At 37.9% G+C, this 16,885-nt stretch overlaps 3 protein-coding genes across 5 annotated transcripts; all 3 read right to left on the reverse strand.

Moving 5' to 3' along the window:
* Positions 1 to 851: 851 nt before the first annotated feature.
* Positions 852 to 4,015, reverse strand: LOC141813952 (bZIP transcription factor 12). The gene is made up of 4 exons (XM_074701957.1): positions 3,220 to 4,015; positions 3,046 to 3,117; positions 2,888 to 2,917; positions 852 to 1,247 (listed from the first exon to the last, which is right to left on the reverse strand). Exons 1-4 carry the CDS (start codon positions 3,856 to 3,858, stop codon positions 1,167 to 1,169), a joined length of 822 nt encoding a protein of 273 aa, XP_074558058.1. The 5' UTR covers positions 3,859 to 4,015; the 3' UTR covers positions 852 to 1,166.
* Positions 4,016 to 4,752: 737 nt separating this feature from the next.
* Positions 4,753 to 8,470, reverse strand: LOC141813331 (uncharacterized). Of its 2 annotated transcripts, none has more exons than XM_074701277.1 (6): positions 7,394 to 8,470; positions 7,241 to 7,318; positions 6,346 to 6,444; positions 6,061 to 6,178; positions 5,544 to 5,968; positions 4,753 to 5,085 (listed from the first exon to the last, which is right to left on the reverse strand). In XM_074701277.1, the coding sequence occupies exons 1-6, from the start codon at positions 8,363 to 8,365 to the stop codon at positions 4,867 to 4,869; spliced, it is 1,911 nt and encodes a 636-aa protein (XP_074557378.1). In that variant the 5' UTR covers positions 8,366 to 8,470; the 3' UTR covers positions 4,753 to 4,866. The 2 variants fall into 2 exon arrangements, with proteins under 2 accessions (XP_074557378.1, XP_074557377.1); XM_074701276.1 differs by having other exon boundaries at positions 6,061 to 6,253.
* Positions 8,471 to 10,404: 1,934 nt separating this feature from the next.
* On the reverse strand, positions 10,405 to 16,720 carry LOC141813957 (uncharacterized). 2 transcript variants are annotated; one of them, XM_074701960.1, is made up of 7 exons: positions 16,502 to 16,720; positions 13,279 to 13,925; positions 13,126 to 13,203; positions 12,257 to 12,355; positions 11,972 to 12,164; positions 11,454 to 11,878; positions 10,405 to 10,882 (listed from the first exon to the last, which is right to left on the reverse strand). In XM_074701960.1, the coding sequence occupies exons 2-7, from the start codon at positions 13,903 to 13,905 to the stop codon at positions 10,664 to 10,666; spliced, it is 1,641 nt and encodes a 546-aa protein (XP_074558061.1). In that variant the 5' UTR covers positions 13,906 to 13,925; positions 16,502 to 16,720; the 3' UTR covers positions 10,405 to 10,663. The 2 variants fall into 2 exon arrangements, with proteins under 2 accessions (XP_074558061.1, XP_074558060.1); XM_074701959.1 differs by lacking the exon at positions 16,502 to 16,720 and adding an exon at positions 14,756 to 14,974.
* Positions 16,721 to 16,885: the final 165 nt, after the last annotated feature.

Consider the following 16,885-nt stretch of genomic DNA (forward strand, 5'->3'; position numbering starts at 1 on the left):
GTCGAATTATCAATTAGACATATTTGAATTTTTAAATTTAATAATTTTCTAACAATAATCTTACAGTAAAGATTGACCATTATGATTACTACAATTAAGGAGTTTTAACTGATTACTAATAAAATTGAATATTTAATTAAAATCAAACTAAACCAAATTAATAAAAATTAAAGAACTCAAATTTTTTTTAACTAAGTAAACCAATTAAATTTTTAAATAAAAATTAAACATATAAAATATCATCAAAAATAAAATTAATTAAAAATTTTAGATATTATAAAAAATTATTAATTAATTAAAAATTTATAAATTCATTTAAGAATTTATTAATTTTTTTTAAAAAAAATTAAAATTCTAAAATAATTGAATCAAATTAATTTGATTGATTTTCGCCATTTGTTCGATTCGACACTGAGTTGGCTCATGGACAGAATGAGTATGGACATTTTCTCGTCTTCCCAGAGGACTGTAGCGCATGGCTACATGCAACAATAGGAAGGGTGGTTCAGATTCCACCTCAGCCCCCTACCTTCGCATCTTTATATATTTAATCCTCAACTACGATATATTTATAAAAAAAAATTTTCAAATAAAAAATACAATCAAAAGATGCTGATCATCTGGATTGACCGCCGTATGTGCTTCTCGATTTACCCTGATGATCGGTGAGAAACTTCTATGGGATCGGACCGACCACCCTCAGAGATTGAATCCATGAGACTGACTGAGATTTATTATTTTTTATATGTTCATAGAAATGTTGGAAAAGCCAGGAACATGCACACTGCTGGTGGACACCAGCAATTAGAAGGAAAGTGCAGACTCATAATCACAATTCATTGGCACACAAATGGCATTAACAGGAAGATAAATAAAAGAGAGGAAGTAAAACCATTACAAATAAATTTGACATATCAGCTACTCATTCAAGGTATGTTGTGTGTGGTTAGCACTTGGCAATAGACACATGGTTTCTCAGCTGGGAGATGATTATTTCAGTTGTCTTTTTACAATACGACTCCAGATAAGGAAGAAACTACAAGCAAATAATGCAAGGAGATCACAGAAATGATGATTCAGAATGCCTTTGTTTCTTTTTTTTTCCCTTTCCTTATCTTTTGTCAGGGCACCGGAAAAGATCTCAGGGAACAAATGGTTACTCTTAGCTACCACGATATGGACTGTGTTCTTCTCAGAGGTCGACGCACTCTTTTCTTCTGGGTTACTGGTACTAGATCTTCCACAAGCTGCAATAGAGTTCAAAACATAAGCTGCTTATGAAGCATGTTTGGTTAGCTATTCAAAATGAGTAACAAATACACAAATAATCAAGTAATCAGCTTAATAGAAATATTGATATATGACATAAAAATCATGATCTTAATTGTGGCAAGAATAGAATATGATGTACAAGTTAGAGAATTGAAGAGCTATCTTTTAGGAACGATGTCTTTAGTGTCTGAGGACAAACTAGCTATTCCAAATATAGGGATTGACTAGGTACATACGAGACTATGTTAATCAAACCCATTCTCCAACATTTTAAATGAATATTACAGAGTTAACACATACTCCTAAAAGAGGGGTTCGATCGTCTGTGCAACTTGGACTTGTGTAAGTTACATGGTCTTACTTATCCAAGAGAAGTTCCTTAATATCATTAAAAAAAAATGTATAGGTAGATACTGCTACTATTATTTCAGGCGTACATGGTAGTTTGATATAACCCAGAAATACAAAGATTTTGGTACAAGGGAAAGGATCTTGAGGAAGACACATTGAGACCGCCAGAATTGTAGTCTGAATAAGAACTTGATCTCCATACCAACATGATGACATCTAGAGATGCAAATGAACTAAATAAGTAGTAGAACTCTTCGCAAGCACAGGACGTGATTTAAGATAATGCAAAAACAATCAAATGAAACTAGTACTAAAAGTAAAATCCAAAATCAGTTTAGGCACATATACTCAGAAGTATAATCTCTATATAGACCCTTAACTGTAACCAGGTATTTAAGTATGAAAGAATGATGGGTATTCATATTTAACTAATCATTTCATCAAATACATAGCATGTTTCTTCTGATCTGCTAAGTGCTAATAGTTGATTTTTCAGTGACCTTCAATTTATAGAATATCACATTTCTTTTTCCAATGATTATTGATTTTGGATACATCGAGATCAGCATCTTCTAAAGCTTTAGGTGAGTTGAGTTCATTCCATTAGAGTCCTTTCCAAGAGTGAGCTGTCCTTCTTGCAATACCAAATCTGACGGTCCTCATCATAGGTTCTCATTCGGCAGGACAACACATCAAATATTTAGTGGTGAATTGAAATATGCCATGTTAGCAGCTGCTAATTGATCTGCTGTAATTGTTTTGTTTCCTGGATCTTTCAATTTAGAGGATATAACCCTTTTTTTCTTCTCAAATGAGTATTAATTTGGATACACAGAGGTTAGCAGCTAAAAGCTATAAAGCATATTGACAACAGCAAGACACGATTACCATGCCATTTTATATGATGCCAATGAATTTATGAAAACAAAAAAAATCCTGCAATTGCCTAGGATAAGTAATGGAAATTAAATGCACATCTGGATAGAAGTGCAAAATCTAAAAAAATTAACTTGAACGTTGACAATTTGTATCAACAGTTTCCATACATCAAAATCAGCTTCTGATCAAATAGGCTGCAAATCATAAAAGTCTATGAAAAAATGTAATTTTTTTTAGCTTAATGATATTAAATCTACCATGCAGGAGCAACACATAAATTACGCAATAAACTTACACAGAAATTTCAACATTTTGCTTCAATTTGACTTATTCATGGAGCAGGAAGCAATAAATAAGCTCTTGTAATCCTGAAACATAATCATACCTGCTTAATTCTCTTCTTTTGCTGCTGTTCCTGCAATTGGTAGCTGTTTTAGTATTGCAATCATGGCAGATCACTTAATTTAAACACAAACGAGAAAAAAAAGAAAACCAAGAGCTGAATTTTTTATCCTCAAACAAAATTGGTCTGCAATTTATTACCTGAGATCTCAATAGCTGTGCATTTTCCTCCTCCAATTTTGACACTAAAGTTTCAAGCTCAGCAATATATGCCTAAAAACATCAAGTTCCAGAGGAAAAAATTCAAGCTTTTAGGTTTCTACCTAGTAATTCAGTGACCAGTCTAACTTTGGAAACCGAGGGCAAACCAAAAACCTGTTTTCTCTCCCTTGATCTGGCAGCAGACTCCCTGTTCTTTATCATCCTCTTCTGCCGCTGCATAGCAACCCTATCCACTGGATCCAACAACGGTCTCTTCCTCCCTCTACTACTCGCCACACCCTCTGCTCCGTTGACAAATTCAACAACCAGATTATCCGCAGGCAATTGCGGCGGTTGCACAATAGCTTCCCCCACCAATGAATTCGGCCCGCCACCAGCTTGGATGGAACCGGACAGGATTCCGACGTCCTCCTCTGCCACCGCCCCTGCCCGCGCCAAGAAGTCCTCCAACGTCATCTCCGACCCAGGTCCCTCCCCGCCCTCAGCCACCCGCCCAGCGGTGATCTCCCGCCATACCTCCTCCACCGTCTTCCCGCCGATGCTCTTCAGCGACGCCAAGCTACCCTGTCCCGACACTGAGGCTCCCCCATCCGCCCCCAAGGCGGCGGTGTTCTCGGCGCATATCCCGCGGAAAAGCTCGTCCATGCTCATCGACCCGAGGCTCTTGGTGAGTCCGCCGCCTCCGCTGACGGAGCTTTGGAGATCGGCGACGGGGAGAGAGCAGATGGAGATCTGGTGCGTGAGATCGGAGTTGGCGGAGGACGACGACGCCATCACCCTCGAAGACGCCATCGGGAAGCAACTTGGATCTCCAAGTGGAACCGGCGATTAGGGTTAGGGTTTTCGAACATCCATGTCTCTCTCCATCGCTGAATCCACATGAAGCACGAGAGACAGAGAGAGAGAGAGAGCGATCGTCGTCTCCGCGTGTTACTCGCAAAAAAGATGGACCAAAGTCCAATTTATTGACTTTTGAATCCTTCCTCTGTAAACAAACCAATAAATGCAGAGAAAATTTCATGTTGGCACTAATATTTATATAAATGTTATTTGCACCTGCCTAGTTCAAAATGGTAATTTTAAATCTCTAACAGAAGTGTGAAGTACTGAATTTGAGAAAAATATTAGAGTAAAGTGAAATTTCTCATTAGCAAATAATGCACTCCGTCGACGGCCCATCACTCCGCTACGACGGGGCCCGCACGAAACGATAAACCCATTCCATGAATTAATGCAATTCTAAATGAGTTGTGGACCCGTTTCCATACTCAGTGGGCCCGCGTTGGCTTTATTAGTAGGTAGCCGTTGGTTAATTGGTTTGTATGTTTGCGGGTGACGTGTAGATTATTAAGTGGGAAGCCCTTATCATGCTTTAATTAATGGCTACTTTGTCATTAATTGAAAAGGCTAATGATAATTTATTAATTAGCATTGGGTTAAGCTTTATGCGCAATAGAAAAGGAAAAGAAACCCTAAAATGTTTGATGGGATGTATTTTATTATTGTTAAAGGGGCACCTAATCATCTGTAATGTATTATTCATTACGATATCTTTTAATTATGATTCATTAACAAAATGAAAAATGTACTTTTTAAAGCCACACCATAATAGGTTGTGATAATTATAATATTGAACTCTTCTTAAAGATTAAAAATATTCAAAGAAAAAAAAATATAGAAACGTGATCGCTTTTGCTAGGTTCTTCTTTACATATATACAATAGGGGAGGCAATATCGATGAGAATCGAATCAAAAAGTAGCCGTGACCACAGTTGTAGAGAAGATTATGGAACAAATTTTCATCTGTAATCTTTGATCCATACAGGAACTGAGTAAATAAGAGTTCCTAGTGCAAATGATATTGTGATGGTAGCAGCAATGTACAAGAAAGCATTCAAGCCATGCCCAGTCTTCCACATAGCGTAAACCTCAGCAGCAAAAGTAGAAACAGTGCTCAAGCACCCGAGAAACCCTAGCTGAATCCCACTTATGATAATTGTGCATCTGCTTGTGTTTACCTGTTCCAAGGAAAAAAAGAAAACACAATGAAGAGATCAAAACTTAAGACCACATGGAAGTATTTAGTAGTCAAATAGCACAAGTCCAGATAGTTTGATGACCATAAACTAGAAATAGGCAGTGAATCAGTTAAAAATATTATATGCCAGTTGCATGTGTTCTTGTTCCTTGTTTCCATTTTATTTTCTTTGGATGTGGTTATATCTAACTTCCTTAGACATTTGAGCAAGGAATTTGACTCTGAATCGACAAAGCTCGAGTAAGATTAGGAGTAAGAAATCAACATCACTACTAACATCGAAAGCAAATAAATCATTTTCACATTATCACATCTCCCTTTGTCTATTAATCTTTTTTGAATATGTCCTAAGGTAAATCTAATTGCTCTAAAATATTACTATTGATATTTAAATAGTTGAAATAGAAGTTCAAAATTATTGAGAATCAAATATATTACCGATTTGCTAATTGTAGCAAGTGCAGCCATTACACATGCTGCAAGGACATTGGCCAGGAGTGTTCCGATCGGTAGCCACTTGAGCATTCGTTTCCTTCCTAGACCTTGACCATTTAACCTAGCCAAGTGCCAGCGTATCCACACACCTGGAGGACCAACCAAGAAAGCTAGCCAAGGAACGGCAGAGTCACTGAGATCATCAAGCTTGAGCCTGAAGAATTCAGCACTCAGGATCCATATCGATAACCAGATCAGTAAAGCAGCAGTCAGGATGGCCACATGCTTATTGAAGTTATCCACCCTCCATTTTTCCAGGCTTGATGTTCTTCTCCTTGTTGAATTGTCGCCCCATCCAATAACTCTTTTGCGAAGTCTTCCAGCACATCCAATTCCAAATATGATGCTGTAGTTTACGAGAAAAATGCCTATTGATAGCAAGGGAGATAAGTAAGCCTACCAAAACTGTCCTAATGGATTCAGAAGTTATAAGCAAGCCTCTTGAAACAAGGTTACCTACCAAGAACAATGCCGGCAATTGCATCGGCCCAGTGGCCTCTGGAAGATGATTCAAGCATCTTCTGGTTCCATCCACTGAATGTGGTGAGACTGCCCAGGTAACCTGTGCTTAATCCTACCTGAAAATGATCAGATATGAGGAGAATATCTGCCTTGAATACAAATCCGATCCACCCCATCAGGAAGGAACCCAACTGTTACAGAACTCGTCTCAATTAAGAGCGGCAATAATAAAAGCAAACTAGACATTCAGCTAATTATACTTTTAAGGAAGATGAGGTAGTACCATATTGGAGGGCAGATCAAGGTACAATGGATTATTTTCACCTGTGAGATTCAAGTGGTCAGGCCCAAAGAACTTCTGTAGCAAATATCTTGTATATACCTGTATGGTAAAGAGACATGAACTTAATTATTGTAAAACAAAATTGCAAATGGATAAACAAACAAAACAAATGGAATATAAATACAGCATCAGCATGTAGCAAAGTGGATGCATAGAGATTATTCACATTGATACATGGATTCGGTCTTATACATACACGAGGAAGGCAGAACAATTCAAAAGATGGGAAGTATTTACAAGTTAGTTGATAAGATCCCCTTTTTTACATCCTCATGTTGCTACATAGGAGGACTTAAGCTTTTGATTTCTAGATCATTCTGGTAGTTTGACTGTTGAATTTATTTGTTCAGTATCTCCAGAATATTAGTGTGATACTTGTTATAATCGATCCTATTAATAATACAGAGAATAGTTCTGTCATCTCCATCAAGATCTCAAATCATAAATGAAATGGTTCAAGGAATCTAAAGTAACTGAAAAAATCACTCAAAAGCCAAGAACTACAGCAAAGTAATGATAGAATTGAAATAATTCACATTGTAAAGGGTGGTCCATCTTCTACAGAAAACTAATTACCCCTAGTATGTTAGCATAGCAAATTATTGAAATTTCAGCTAGTACCATAACAAGATACTTGAACTCATCTACTATGGCCACATTAAAGAAAAACCAATAGTGCGGTAAAAATAGCATGCAAGGATTTACTCTAATCTGACATTCACAAAGCAAAACCATAGAATAGAAAAATAAATGCTCATTACAAAGGACCCAACTTCCCTGACCAAATTATCCAGCAAATTCTTAATAATCATACAAGAGAAATTCAGAATATTACCCCAAGAATTCCGAAGACAGACAAATGGCTTAAGTATGAAATGTAGTCCAGCAAAAATGGAAGCTTGTATTGCTTATCCTGCAAGAGAATACACAGCCTCAGATAAACATGTCTCTTCCATCTCAATTACAACTAGCCATCCATAAGCCTTACCGTACATGACATTTGATTATTTCCCTTTGTGGACATCATTGGATCAGTTGGAAGAGGAGACACAATTTCATCTGATAACGGAGTCACATTTGACGGCAAGCTGACAACCTTTGACCGAGAATCAAATGACAATATTAGTGAATCATCAGCAAAGGTCAACAATCCATCCTCATTTTCGTTAGCGTCCATTCTAGCCCCTCTACATCCCACTTGGGCTAGTGAACTATCTACCCTATCCACCAATTCCTGTGGCAGTGTGACTTTGATCCCATGCTCACCGGAAAAACTAACTGAACTCTGCCAAGAATCCCTCGTGCTCATTTTACATAGCGAACCAGGTCTCAGATCATTTTCATCTATATCAACAGCTCTTGTTTGATCACCATCAGCTCCTGCTGGTGTAGTGGCGTTGGTAGGTATTCCTTCAATTATCAGATTCGGTCTGATAGAGCCAAGCCGCCAGGATCCTGTGACAAATTCAACATCCAGATTATCCGCAGGCAATTGCGGCGGTTGCACAATAGCTTCCCCCACCATTGGATTCGGCCCGCCACCAGTTTGGATGGAACCGGACAGGATTCCGACGTCCTCCTCTGCCACCGCCCCTGCCCGCGCCAAGAAGTCCTCCAACGTCATCTCCGACCCAGGTCCCTCCCCGCCCTCAGCCACCCGGCCAGAGGTGATCTCCCGCCATACCTCCACCACCATCTTCCCGCCGATGCTCTTCAGCGACGCCAAGCTACCCTGTCCCGACACTGAGACTCCCCCATCCGCCCCCAAGGCGGCGGTGTTCTCGGCGCATATGCTGCGGAAAAGCTCCTCCATGCTCGTCGACCCGAGGCTCTTGGTGAGTCCGCCGCCTCTGCTGACGGAGCTTTGGGGATCGGCGACAGGGAGAGGGCAGATGGAGATCTGGTGCGTGAGATCGGAGTTGGCGGAGGACGACGACGCCATCACCCTCGAAGACGCCATCGGGAAGCAACTTGGATCTCCAAGTGGAACCGGCGATTAGGGTTAGGGTTTTCGAAGATCCATGTCTCTCTCCGTCGCCAGCTTTCGCGAAATACCTTCGACGGCCCATCAATCCGCTACCACGGAGCCCGCACGAAACGATAAACCCGTTCCATGAATTAATATTCTAAATGAGTTGTGGACCCATTCCCAAATCAGTGGGCCCGCGTTGGCTTTATTTGTAGGTAGCCGTTGGTTAATTGGTTTGTATGTTTGCGGGTGACGTGTAGCTTATTAAGTGGGAAGCCCTTATCATGCTTTAATTAATGGCTGCTTTGTCATTAATTGAAAAGGCTAATGATAATTTATTAATTAGCATTGGGTTAAGCTTTATGCGCAATAGAAAAGGAAAAGAAACCCTAAATGTTTGATGGGATGTATTTTATTATTGTTAAAGGGGCACCTAATCATCTGTAATGTATTTTTCATTACAATATTTAATTATTAATTATGATTCATTAACAAAATAAAAAATATAAGGGGCATTTGGTTTGAATTTTTTTTTTATTTTTTATTTTTTTATTTTTTATTTTCTGATCTAATTTTTAGAAAATAAAAAATATATTTGATATGATATATTGTTTTTTATTTTTTAGAAAAAAATTAGAAAATATATTTAGTTTGTTAATATAAAAAATTATAAATAAAATAAATAGATATTTTTAAAATAATTTAGAACGTTCAATATAATTAGATTAATTGACTACATCTATATGAGTACCGACAGAACTAACTTATTATTTAATTGGTAATTAAATTATTAAAATAATCGATTATGAAATAGATAAATAAAGTTAGTTTCAAAATAGATTAATAAATAATTATTTGGTTTTGAATTTAAAATAATTATTTCATATGAATAGGTATTTCATGATAAATTTTTCTATCAAATAATTAGATATAAAGTAACAAAGTTCAGAGTTGCTTGAAGTGTTTGATCAAGATCGAGCCTTCGGACGCAAGATCCAATTTTTATGAAGATGGGCTTTTTCTTCTTGGATTTCTCTCTAACCAGACAAATGAGATCTTTCTTGGAAGTTTTGTTTTTGAAAGAGAACTTTTTCCTGGGCAAAAGCTCGGAGTTGGCGACATTCAAGGTCTCCTTTAGAAGGGAGATCGCCTTCAAGGAGGAGCGAACCTCGTAGGATGGCGAGAAGTAGGAATTCTCAGCGACGAGGTCTGCGATGGATGTAGCTACCTTCTCGAGGCCAAGCTTCAGGGATGCCGCCGAGGTCGGGTCGACAGAAAGGGCACTGCAGCGATGGATTTTAGCATCAACGGCGCGTCTAGATTCGTCGAAGCAGGTGAAGAAGGCGGTGAAGGCAGGTGACACGGCGGAAGCAATGCTTCGAGCAGCGAACTGCTGGAGGTGGGACTGGTGGAGGTTAGAGAGGCGGTTGTGCCTTCGGCTGGGCCTCCTAATTAAAGTTTAATTTTGTTGCATCGTTCCGAATACTCGTGGATCGACAAGGAATCCATCATTCCTCCTCCGACGACCAGCGAGACATCAGTGACTCACTAGCGAGACATCAGTGGCGATTTTCGGATCTTCATTAGTCAGCAGCGCCATGAGCTGTGATCCTCTACTTGGTCGGTGATGGCACCAGTAAGCAAGGACCTGCCTTCCTCTCGCTGAGGTGTGGCGGCGCATCGGTTAACTTGAATTCAACAGCCTTAAGGATGTACTTTGTGACGACAGAGAAGAGGGAAAATACTGAATTTTTATATTTTCCTGTAATTTCTATTTTTCATAAAAAAATAATATTTTATCATTTTTTATTTTCTTAGAAAATACCTTTTTATTTTCAAAAAATAAAATAAATAATAATTTCTAAAAAATAAAAAAATAAAAAAAATGAGCAAGCCAAACACCCCTTAAGTTCTTTATTTTTTAAAATTTTATTAGATTTGGAAGTGAAACCACTCTAAGCCACACCATAATAGGTTGTGATAATTATAATAACTTGTAAATACTCAAATATAAACGTTCACATATTACTCCACCATTTGATGCTGCATCATAAACTCATGCTGACTAAGGGAACCATATACAATGACAAATAGGTTACATGGATTTATTCAGTCATTGAACTCTTCTTAAAGATTAAAAATATTCCAAAAAACAAAAAAGAAGAAGAAACGTGATCGCTTTTGCTAGGTTCTTCTTTACATATATACAATAGGCGAGGCAAGATCGATGAGGATCGAATCAAAAAGTAGCCGTGACCACAGTTGTAGACAAGATTATGGAACAAATTCTCATCTGTAATCTTTGATCCATACAGGAACTGAGTAAATAAGAGTTCCTAGTGCAAATGATATTGTGATGGTAGCAGCAATGTACAAGAAAGCATTCAAGCCATGCCCAGTCTTCCACATAGCATAAACCTCAGCAGCAAAAGTAGAAACAGTGCTCAAGCACCCAAGAAACCCTAGCTGAATCCCACTTATGATAATTGTGCATCTGTTTGTGTTTACCTGTTCCAAGGAAAAAAGAGAAAAGATGCTATCTCAAACACAATGAAGAGGACACTGCATTTTAATAAGAGATCAAAACTTGAAGACTACATGGAAGTATTTAGTAGTCAAATAGCAAGTCCAGATAGTTTGATGACCATAAACTAGAAATAGGCAGTGAATCAGTGAAAAACAAGGCTTTTCTTTTCTGCAAAATATTATATGCCGGTTGCATGTGTTCTTGTTCGTTGTTTCCATTTTATTTTCTTTGGATGTGGTTATATCTAACTTCCATAGACATTTGAGCAAGGAATTTGACTCTGAATCGACAAAGCTCGAGTAAGATTAGGACTAAGAAATCAACATCACTACTAACATCGAAAACAAATAAATCATTTATCACATCCACTAATGTCTTTGTTTAATCTCCCTTTAGTCTATTAATCCTTTTTGAATATGTCCTTAATATATTTGCTCTCTTTTGTTCATATATTAGAGATAAATCTAATTGCTCTAGAATATTACTATTTACATTTAAATAGTTGAAATAGAAGTTCAAAATTATTCATATATTGAGAATCAAATATATTACCGATTTGCTAATTGTAGCAAGTGCAGCCATGATACATGCTGCAAGGACATTGGCCAGGAGTGTTCCGATCGGTAGCCACTTGAGCATTTGTTTCCTTCCTAGACCTTGACCATTTAACCTAGCCAAATGCCAGCGTGTCCACACACCTGGAGGACCCACCAAGAAAGCTAGCCAAGGAACGGCAGAGCCACTGAGATCATCAAGCTTGAGCCTGAAGAATTCGGCACTCAGGATCCATATCGATAACCAGATCAGTAAAGCAGCAATCAGTATGGCCACATGCTTATTGAAGTTATCCACCCTCCATTTTTCCAGGCTTGATGCTCTTCTCCTTGTCGAATTGTCGTCCCATCCAATAACTCTTTTGCGAAGTCTTCCAGCACATCCAATTCCAAATATGATGCTGTAGTTTACGAGAAAAATGCCTATTGATAGCTAGGGAGATAAGTAAGCCTTACCAAAACTGTCCTAATGGATTCAGAAGTTATAAGCAAGCCTCTTGAAACAAGGTTACCTACCAAGTACAATGCCGGCAATTGCATCGGCCCAGTGGCCTTTGGAAGATGATTCAAGCATCTTCTGGTTCCATCCACTGAATGTGGTGAGACTGCCCAGGTAGCCTGTGCTTAATCCTACCTGCAAATGATCAGATACGAGGAGAATATCTGCCTTGAATACAAATCCGATCCACCCCATCAGGAAGGAACCCAACTGTTACAGAACTCGTCTCAATTAAGAGTGGCAATAATAAAAGCAAGATAGACATTCAGCTAATTATACTTTTAAGGAAGATGAGGTAGTACCATATTGGAGGGCAGATCAAGGTACAATGGATTATTTTCACCTGTGAGATTCAAGTGGTCAGGCCCAAAGAGCTTCTGTAGCAAATATCTTGTATATACCTGTATGGTAAAGAGACATGAACTTAATTATTGTAAAAAAAAATCGCAAATAGATAACAAACAAAACGAGTGGAATATAAATACAGCATCAGCATGTAGCAAAGTGGATGCATAGATATTATTCACATTGATACATGGATTCGGTCTTATACATACACGAGGAAGGGAAGTATTTACAAGTTAGTTGATAAGATCCAGTTTTTTACATCCTCATGTTGCTACATAGGAGGACTTAAGCTTTGATTTCTAGACCATTCTGGTAGTTTGACTGTGGAATTTATTTGTTCGGTATCTCCAGAATATGAGTGTGATGCTTGTTATAATCAATCCTATTAATAATACAGAGAATAGTTCTGTCATCTCTATCAAGATCTCAAATCATAAATGAAATGGTTCAAGGAATCTAAAGTAACTGAAAAAATCACTCAAAAGCCAAGAACTACAGCAAAGTAATGAATTGAAATAATTCACATTGTAGAGGGTGGTCCATCTTCTACAGAAAACTAATTACCCCTAGTATGTTAGCATAGCAAATTATTGAAATTTCAGCTAGTACCATAACAAGATACTTGAACTCATCTACTATGGCCACATTAAAGAAAAACCAATAGTGCAGTAAAAATAGCAAGCAAGGATTTACTCTAATCTGACATTCACAAAGCAAAACCATAGAATAGAAAAATAAATGCTCATTACAAAGGACCCAACTTCCCTGACCAAATTATCCAGCAAATTCTTAATAATCATACAAGAGAAATTCAGAATATTACCCCAAGAATTCCGAAGACAGACAAATGGCTTAAGTATGAAATGTAGTCCAACAAAAATGGAAGCTTGTATTGCTTATCCTGCAAGAGAATACACAGCCTCAGATAAACATGTCTCTTCCATCTCAATTACAACTAGCCATCCATAAGCCTTACGGTACATGGCATTTGATTATTTCCCTTTGTGGACATCATTGGATCACTTGGAAGAGGAGACACAATTTCATCTGATAACGGAGTCACATTTGATGGCAAGCTGACAACCTTTGACCGAGAATCAAATGACAATATTAGTGCATCATCAACAAAGGTCAACAATCCATCCTCATTTTCGTTATCGTCCATTCTAGTCCCTCTACATCCCACTTGGGCTAGTGAACTATCTACCCTATCCACCAATTCCTGTGGCAGTGTGACTTTGTCCCCATGCTCACTGGAAAAACTAACTGAACTCTGCCAAGAATCCCTCGTGCTCATTTTACATAGCGAACGAGGTCTCAGATCATTTTCATCTATATCAACAGCTCTTGTTTGATCACCATCAGCTCCTGCTGGTGTAGTGGCGTTGGTAGGTATTCCTTCAATTATCAGATTAGGTCTGATAGAGCCAAGCCGCCAGGATCCTGTGGCACTGATCCTACCCAAAGAAGCTGTCCTCAAAAAAATCCTCTGTCTAGACAAATCTAAGCTTAGGCGAAAACTGTGAGATCGTGCAGATGGACTAGTAATCTCACTCATGGCATCCCCTCGGAGTGATTCATGCATTCTTTTATGCTCTTCCATAAACAATCTAACTTCTTCAGCTGCAAGAAAGAAAGAAGTTAAACTCTGAAGCACACAATTGGAACTTATGAAGATAAGGCTAAAAGCATGCAAAAAGTGTGGAGGGAAATGAACTTTTTCTCTTTTAGCTAGTGTGGTGGCCTGTGGATGTCCTCATAAGTTGATGCCATTTGACAATATCATGTGAGAACATAAAAAATGACATAAGAAACCATTTACTGCAGCAAGTCACATGAAAGGACAGAGATTGTTTTCTGTAAAGTAAAAAAGTTTCAATATGTAGACGCTGGTTCATCCATTTTGTGAAACATACAGAAGTCGTTAATTTTTAATTTCCAGAACAGAGAATAACCAATAAGAGATTTGTCAAAGTGGGGCAGCCAGAGACAACGATCAGAGCTCTCATAGGCTACAGAAAAAAAAAACCCCCTCTTGGATATCAATGTCATGAACCGATTAAAATAATTAGTCTAGAGAATCATCCAACTGCAGACAATGATGCAAGATTTTAAAATGGAAAAATCATTAGTTACTGTAGCAAACAACCGCGAGCATCTTGAGGACTCTGTGACTTTTTGATTATCCAAAAAACCACAATCGAAAACCAATATTTCCTTTTTCGAAAACATTGTATGGCATTGTTTATTCTACCTGCAAAAATCCAGAAAACTACGTCGTTCCATGAGCGATTGATTTCAATTGAAGCAGTGCAAAAAGGCATATAATCTGGATCTAAGATATCCGTCCAATGATACAATCGTTTTTTTTCCTTTTGAACACCAAAGGTCAAACGGGGAAAAATACGATTCATACACAAAGGTGAGAGTTTTGAGAGAGATAAGAACCGAACCGAAGCAGGCGGAGCAACCGGACAAGAAAAACAAAGAGGACCAAGAAAGAGCGCAGCCTGCGAACAACACTTCCTCCCATCGCCGGCATTGCCGGGCAGGTGCCTCCCGGCTGGGTGGCTGACTGAGTAATCGGCGACACCAGGCTTTGGATTGGAGGCCGACGAGCTCGATTGTTGGGGCCGATCCAACTCTCAAGCCTCACCAAGATCGCATCCACCGCTAAGCGCCTTTCACGTGATTCCGTGTCAAACCTTGCCATTTATAGGCTCCATTAGGCTTAAGAAAAATGGGAATAGGGCATCAGATTTTAATTTTAATTTTTAGAATGAGTATTTATCAAGTTTAAGAAATAAATTGTATTGAATTCTATTATTATTATTCTTTTTTAATAATAAAAATGGAAATAGGGCAGCAACATTATTATTACTGATATTATTTGCTATATAATTTTTGTTGAGGCTAAATGAGAAAAAGATTAAGAGTGTGTTTGGTTGGGGGTCATCCGTGATTACCTTGGTTATGTGATTACCAAGTAATCACATAACCAAGGTTATAGGGAATAAAACATAACCTAATATTGTTTGGTTTAATCTTAGGTAATGAGACAAAACCTTGTTTGTTTGAAGGTTTTAATACATTACTTACTTTAACATTTATTATATTATCCCTAGTTCAATTATAATCATTTTTTACAACTAAATTAATTTGATATTTAATTATTTTTAAAATTAAATTAAATTATTAATTATAATATTAATAATATAATATATATTATAAATTTTAAAATTTTAAATTATCTTAACAGACTCTAACAAATACTGTGGCATTTCTTACTATCTTGAATAATTAAAGCAGAAAGCCAAAGTATTATGCATATTAAAGCTACAACATTTATTGGTGTAATATATGCAAAAGGCACGAACAACATTTCTATTGAAGATCCAACTAGTCTCTGGTGGTGTTATCACTAAATAGTAAGCTGCTCAATTTTTTTAGAAAAAAATCATCATTAATTGTCACAATGTAGAATCATACAAATTGCTCAGTTTGTAGTTACACATATTGAAGTGCATTGAGATATATAAAATTTATCCAATCTAATAAAGTGTCCTCTTTTGCAATAAATGTAACACGTCCGTTAAGATTATTCTCATGCTTCGACTACTTAAGGTCCCATAACTTTGTGGTAAAAGCATCATCTTCAAAACTTTAGACGAACAATTACATAAACCAATGCAGTATATTGTAGAAAGCAAAGAGAGTTAAATTACAGTAGCCAACTAATAGATATTTAAAATGAACTATCTCAATCAACTAATATTGTCGAGGATATGTATTTAAATCCGTAATAATTCCGTTGAGTTGAATTAGTATCACAAATTGGTGAACTAGGGAAAATAAGTGCATCTTGCTGTTTTCTCAAGCATCAGTAAATCAAAGTAAAAAAATTACAGTACAAACATATCATTCCAACACGACATACATGTTCTTGACATAATCGGACGTAATTAGATGAATATCATATATGATCGATTATTTCTCAGATCGATTCGTGGCCACAAAATCCAGGTCGACAATAAAGAAAACAAAATCAGATTTGAATCTTAATACCAATGTCTTAGATGAGCACGATCGAGCACGAAAACTAAATCCGACAAACAAGAAGCAAACTCAATCGGAAATTAATTGAACAATGGGATCAAATAAAGAAAGAGGAGAAGGGAAGAAGGTAGGAAGCCGGTTACCTGAACGAGATCGCCGCCGAAGATCTCAACTATGCAAGGCTGATTGGAAAGGACAGGAACGAAGGGAAAGAGCGGAGATGAATATATTAGAGAGTAGGGAAGAAGGAAGGCCCTCAAGGAATCGCCGCCGCCGCCGCTAGGGTTTCGCTCGCGCGATCGGGGACGGGAGTCCGGGTTTCGCTCGTGGAGGGTTGGCGGAGGGATTCGCTCACAGAGGATTCGCTCGCGGGGTAATTTTGTAAAGATTTGTTTCATTGTGTTAATTTGGTAGTATAAATATATATAAGCAGTGGTCCTGTTGGTAACGAGGGCCAGGCCCGGCTCACTTTAGCTCGGCCCATTTATCGTGCTCTTCGATTATAATCTCGGATCGCAGTTGCTTGG

Source organism: Curcuma longa, chromosome 20, assembly GCF_044706935.1.
Source record: "Curcuma longa cultivar G26 ecotype Majalengka, Jawa Barat chromosome 20, ITB_CL_G26_1.1, whole genome shotgun sequence".
Lineage (NCBI taxonomy): Eukaryota > Viridiplantae > Streptophyta > Magnoliopsida > Zingiberales > Zingiberaceae > Curcuma > Curcuma longa.

What these genes read in the sequence shown, in the direction of transcription:
- LOC141813957 (XM_074701960.1), bottom strand. Translation starts at nt 13,905, where the DNA reads ATGGAAGAGCATAAAAGAATGCATGAATCACTCCGAGGGGATGCCATG. An exon ending in CTGTCTTCGGAATTCTTGGG is followed by an intron (nt 12,356 to 13,125) that starts GTAATATTCTGA and finishes TTTACCATACAG; the next exon opens with GTATATACAAGATATTTGCT. An exon ending in TTGATCTGCCCTCCAATATG is followed by an intron (nt 12,165 to 12,256) that starts GTACTACCTCAT and finishes GTTCTGTAACAG; the next exon opens with TTGGGTTCCTTCCTGATGGG.
- LOC141813331 (XM_074701276.1), bottom strand. Translation starts at nt 8,365, where the DNA reads ATGGCGTCTTCGAGGGTGATGGCGTCGTCGTCCTCCGCCAACTCCGAT. An exon ending in ATAATCAAATGTCATGTACG is followed by an intron (nt 7,319 to 7,393) that starts GTAAGGCTTATG and finishes ATTCTCTTGCAG; the next exon opens with GATAAGCAATACAAGCTTCC. An exon ending in CTGTCTTCGGAATTCTTGGG is followed by an intron (nt 6,445 to 7,240) that starts GTAATATTCTGA and finishes TTTACCATACAG; the next exon opens with GTATATACAAGATATTTGCT.
- LOC141813952 (XM_074701957.1), bottom strand. Translation starts at nt 3,858, where the DNA reads ATGGCGTCTTCGAGGGTGATGGCGTCGTCGTCCTCCGCCAACTCCGAT. An exon ending in GATCAAGGGAGAGAAAACAG is followed by an intron (nt 3,118 to 3,219) that starts GTTTTTGGTTTG and finishes TGATGTTTTTAG; the next exon opens with GCATATATTGCTGAGCTTGA. An exon ending in CACAGCTATTGAGATCTCAG is followed by an intron (nt 2,918 to 3,045) that starts GTAATAAATTGC and finishes TACCAATTGCAG; the next exon opens with GAACAGCAGCAAAAGAAGAG.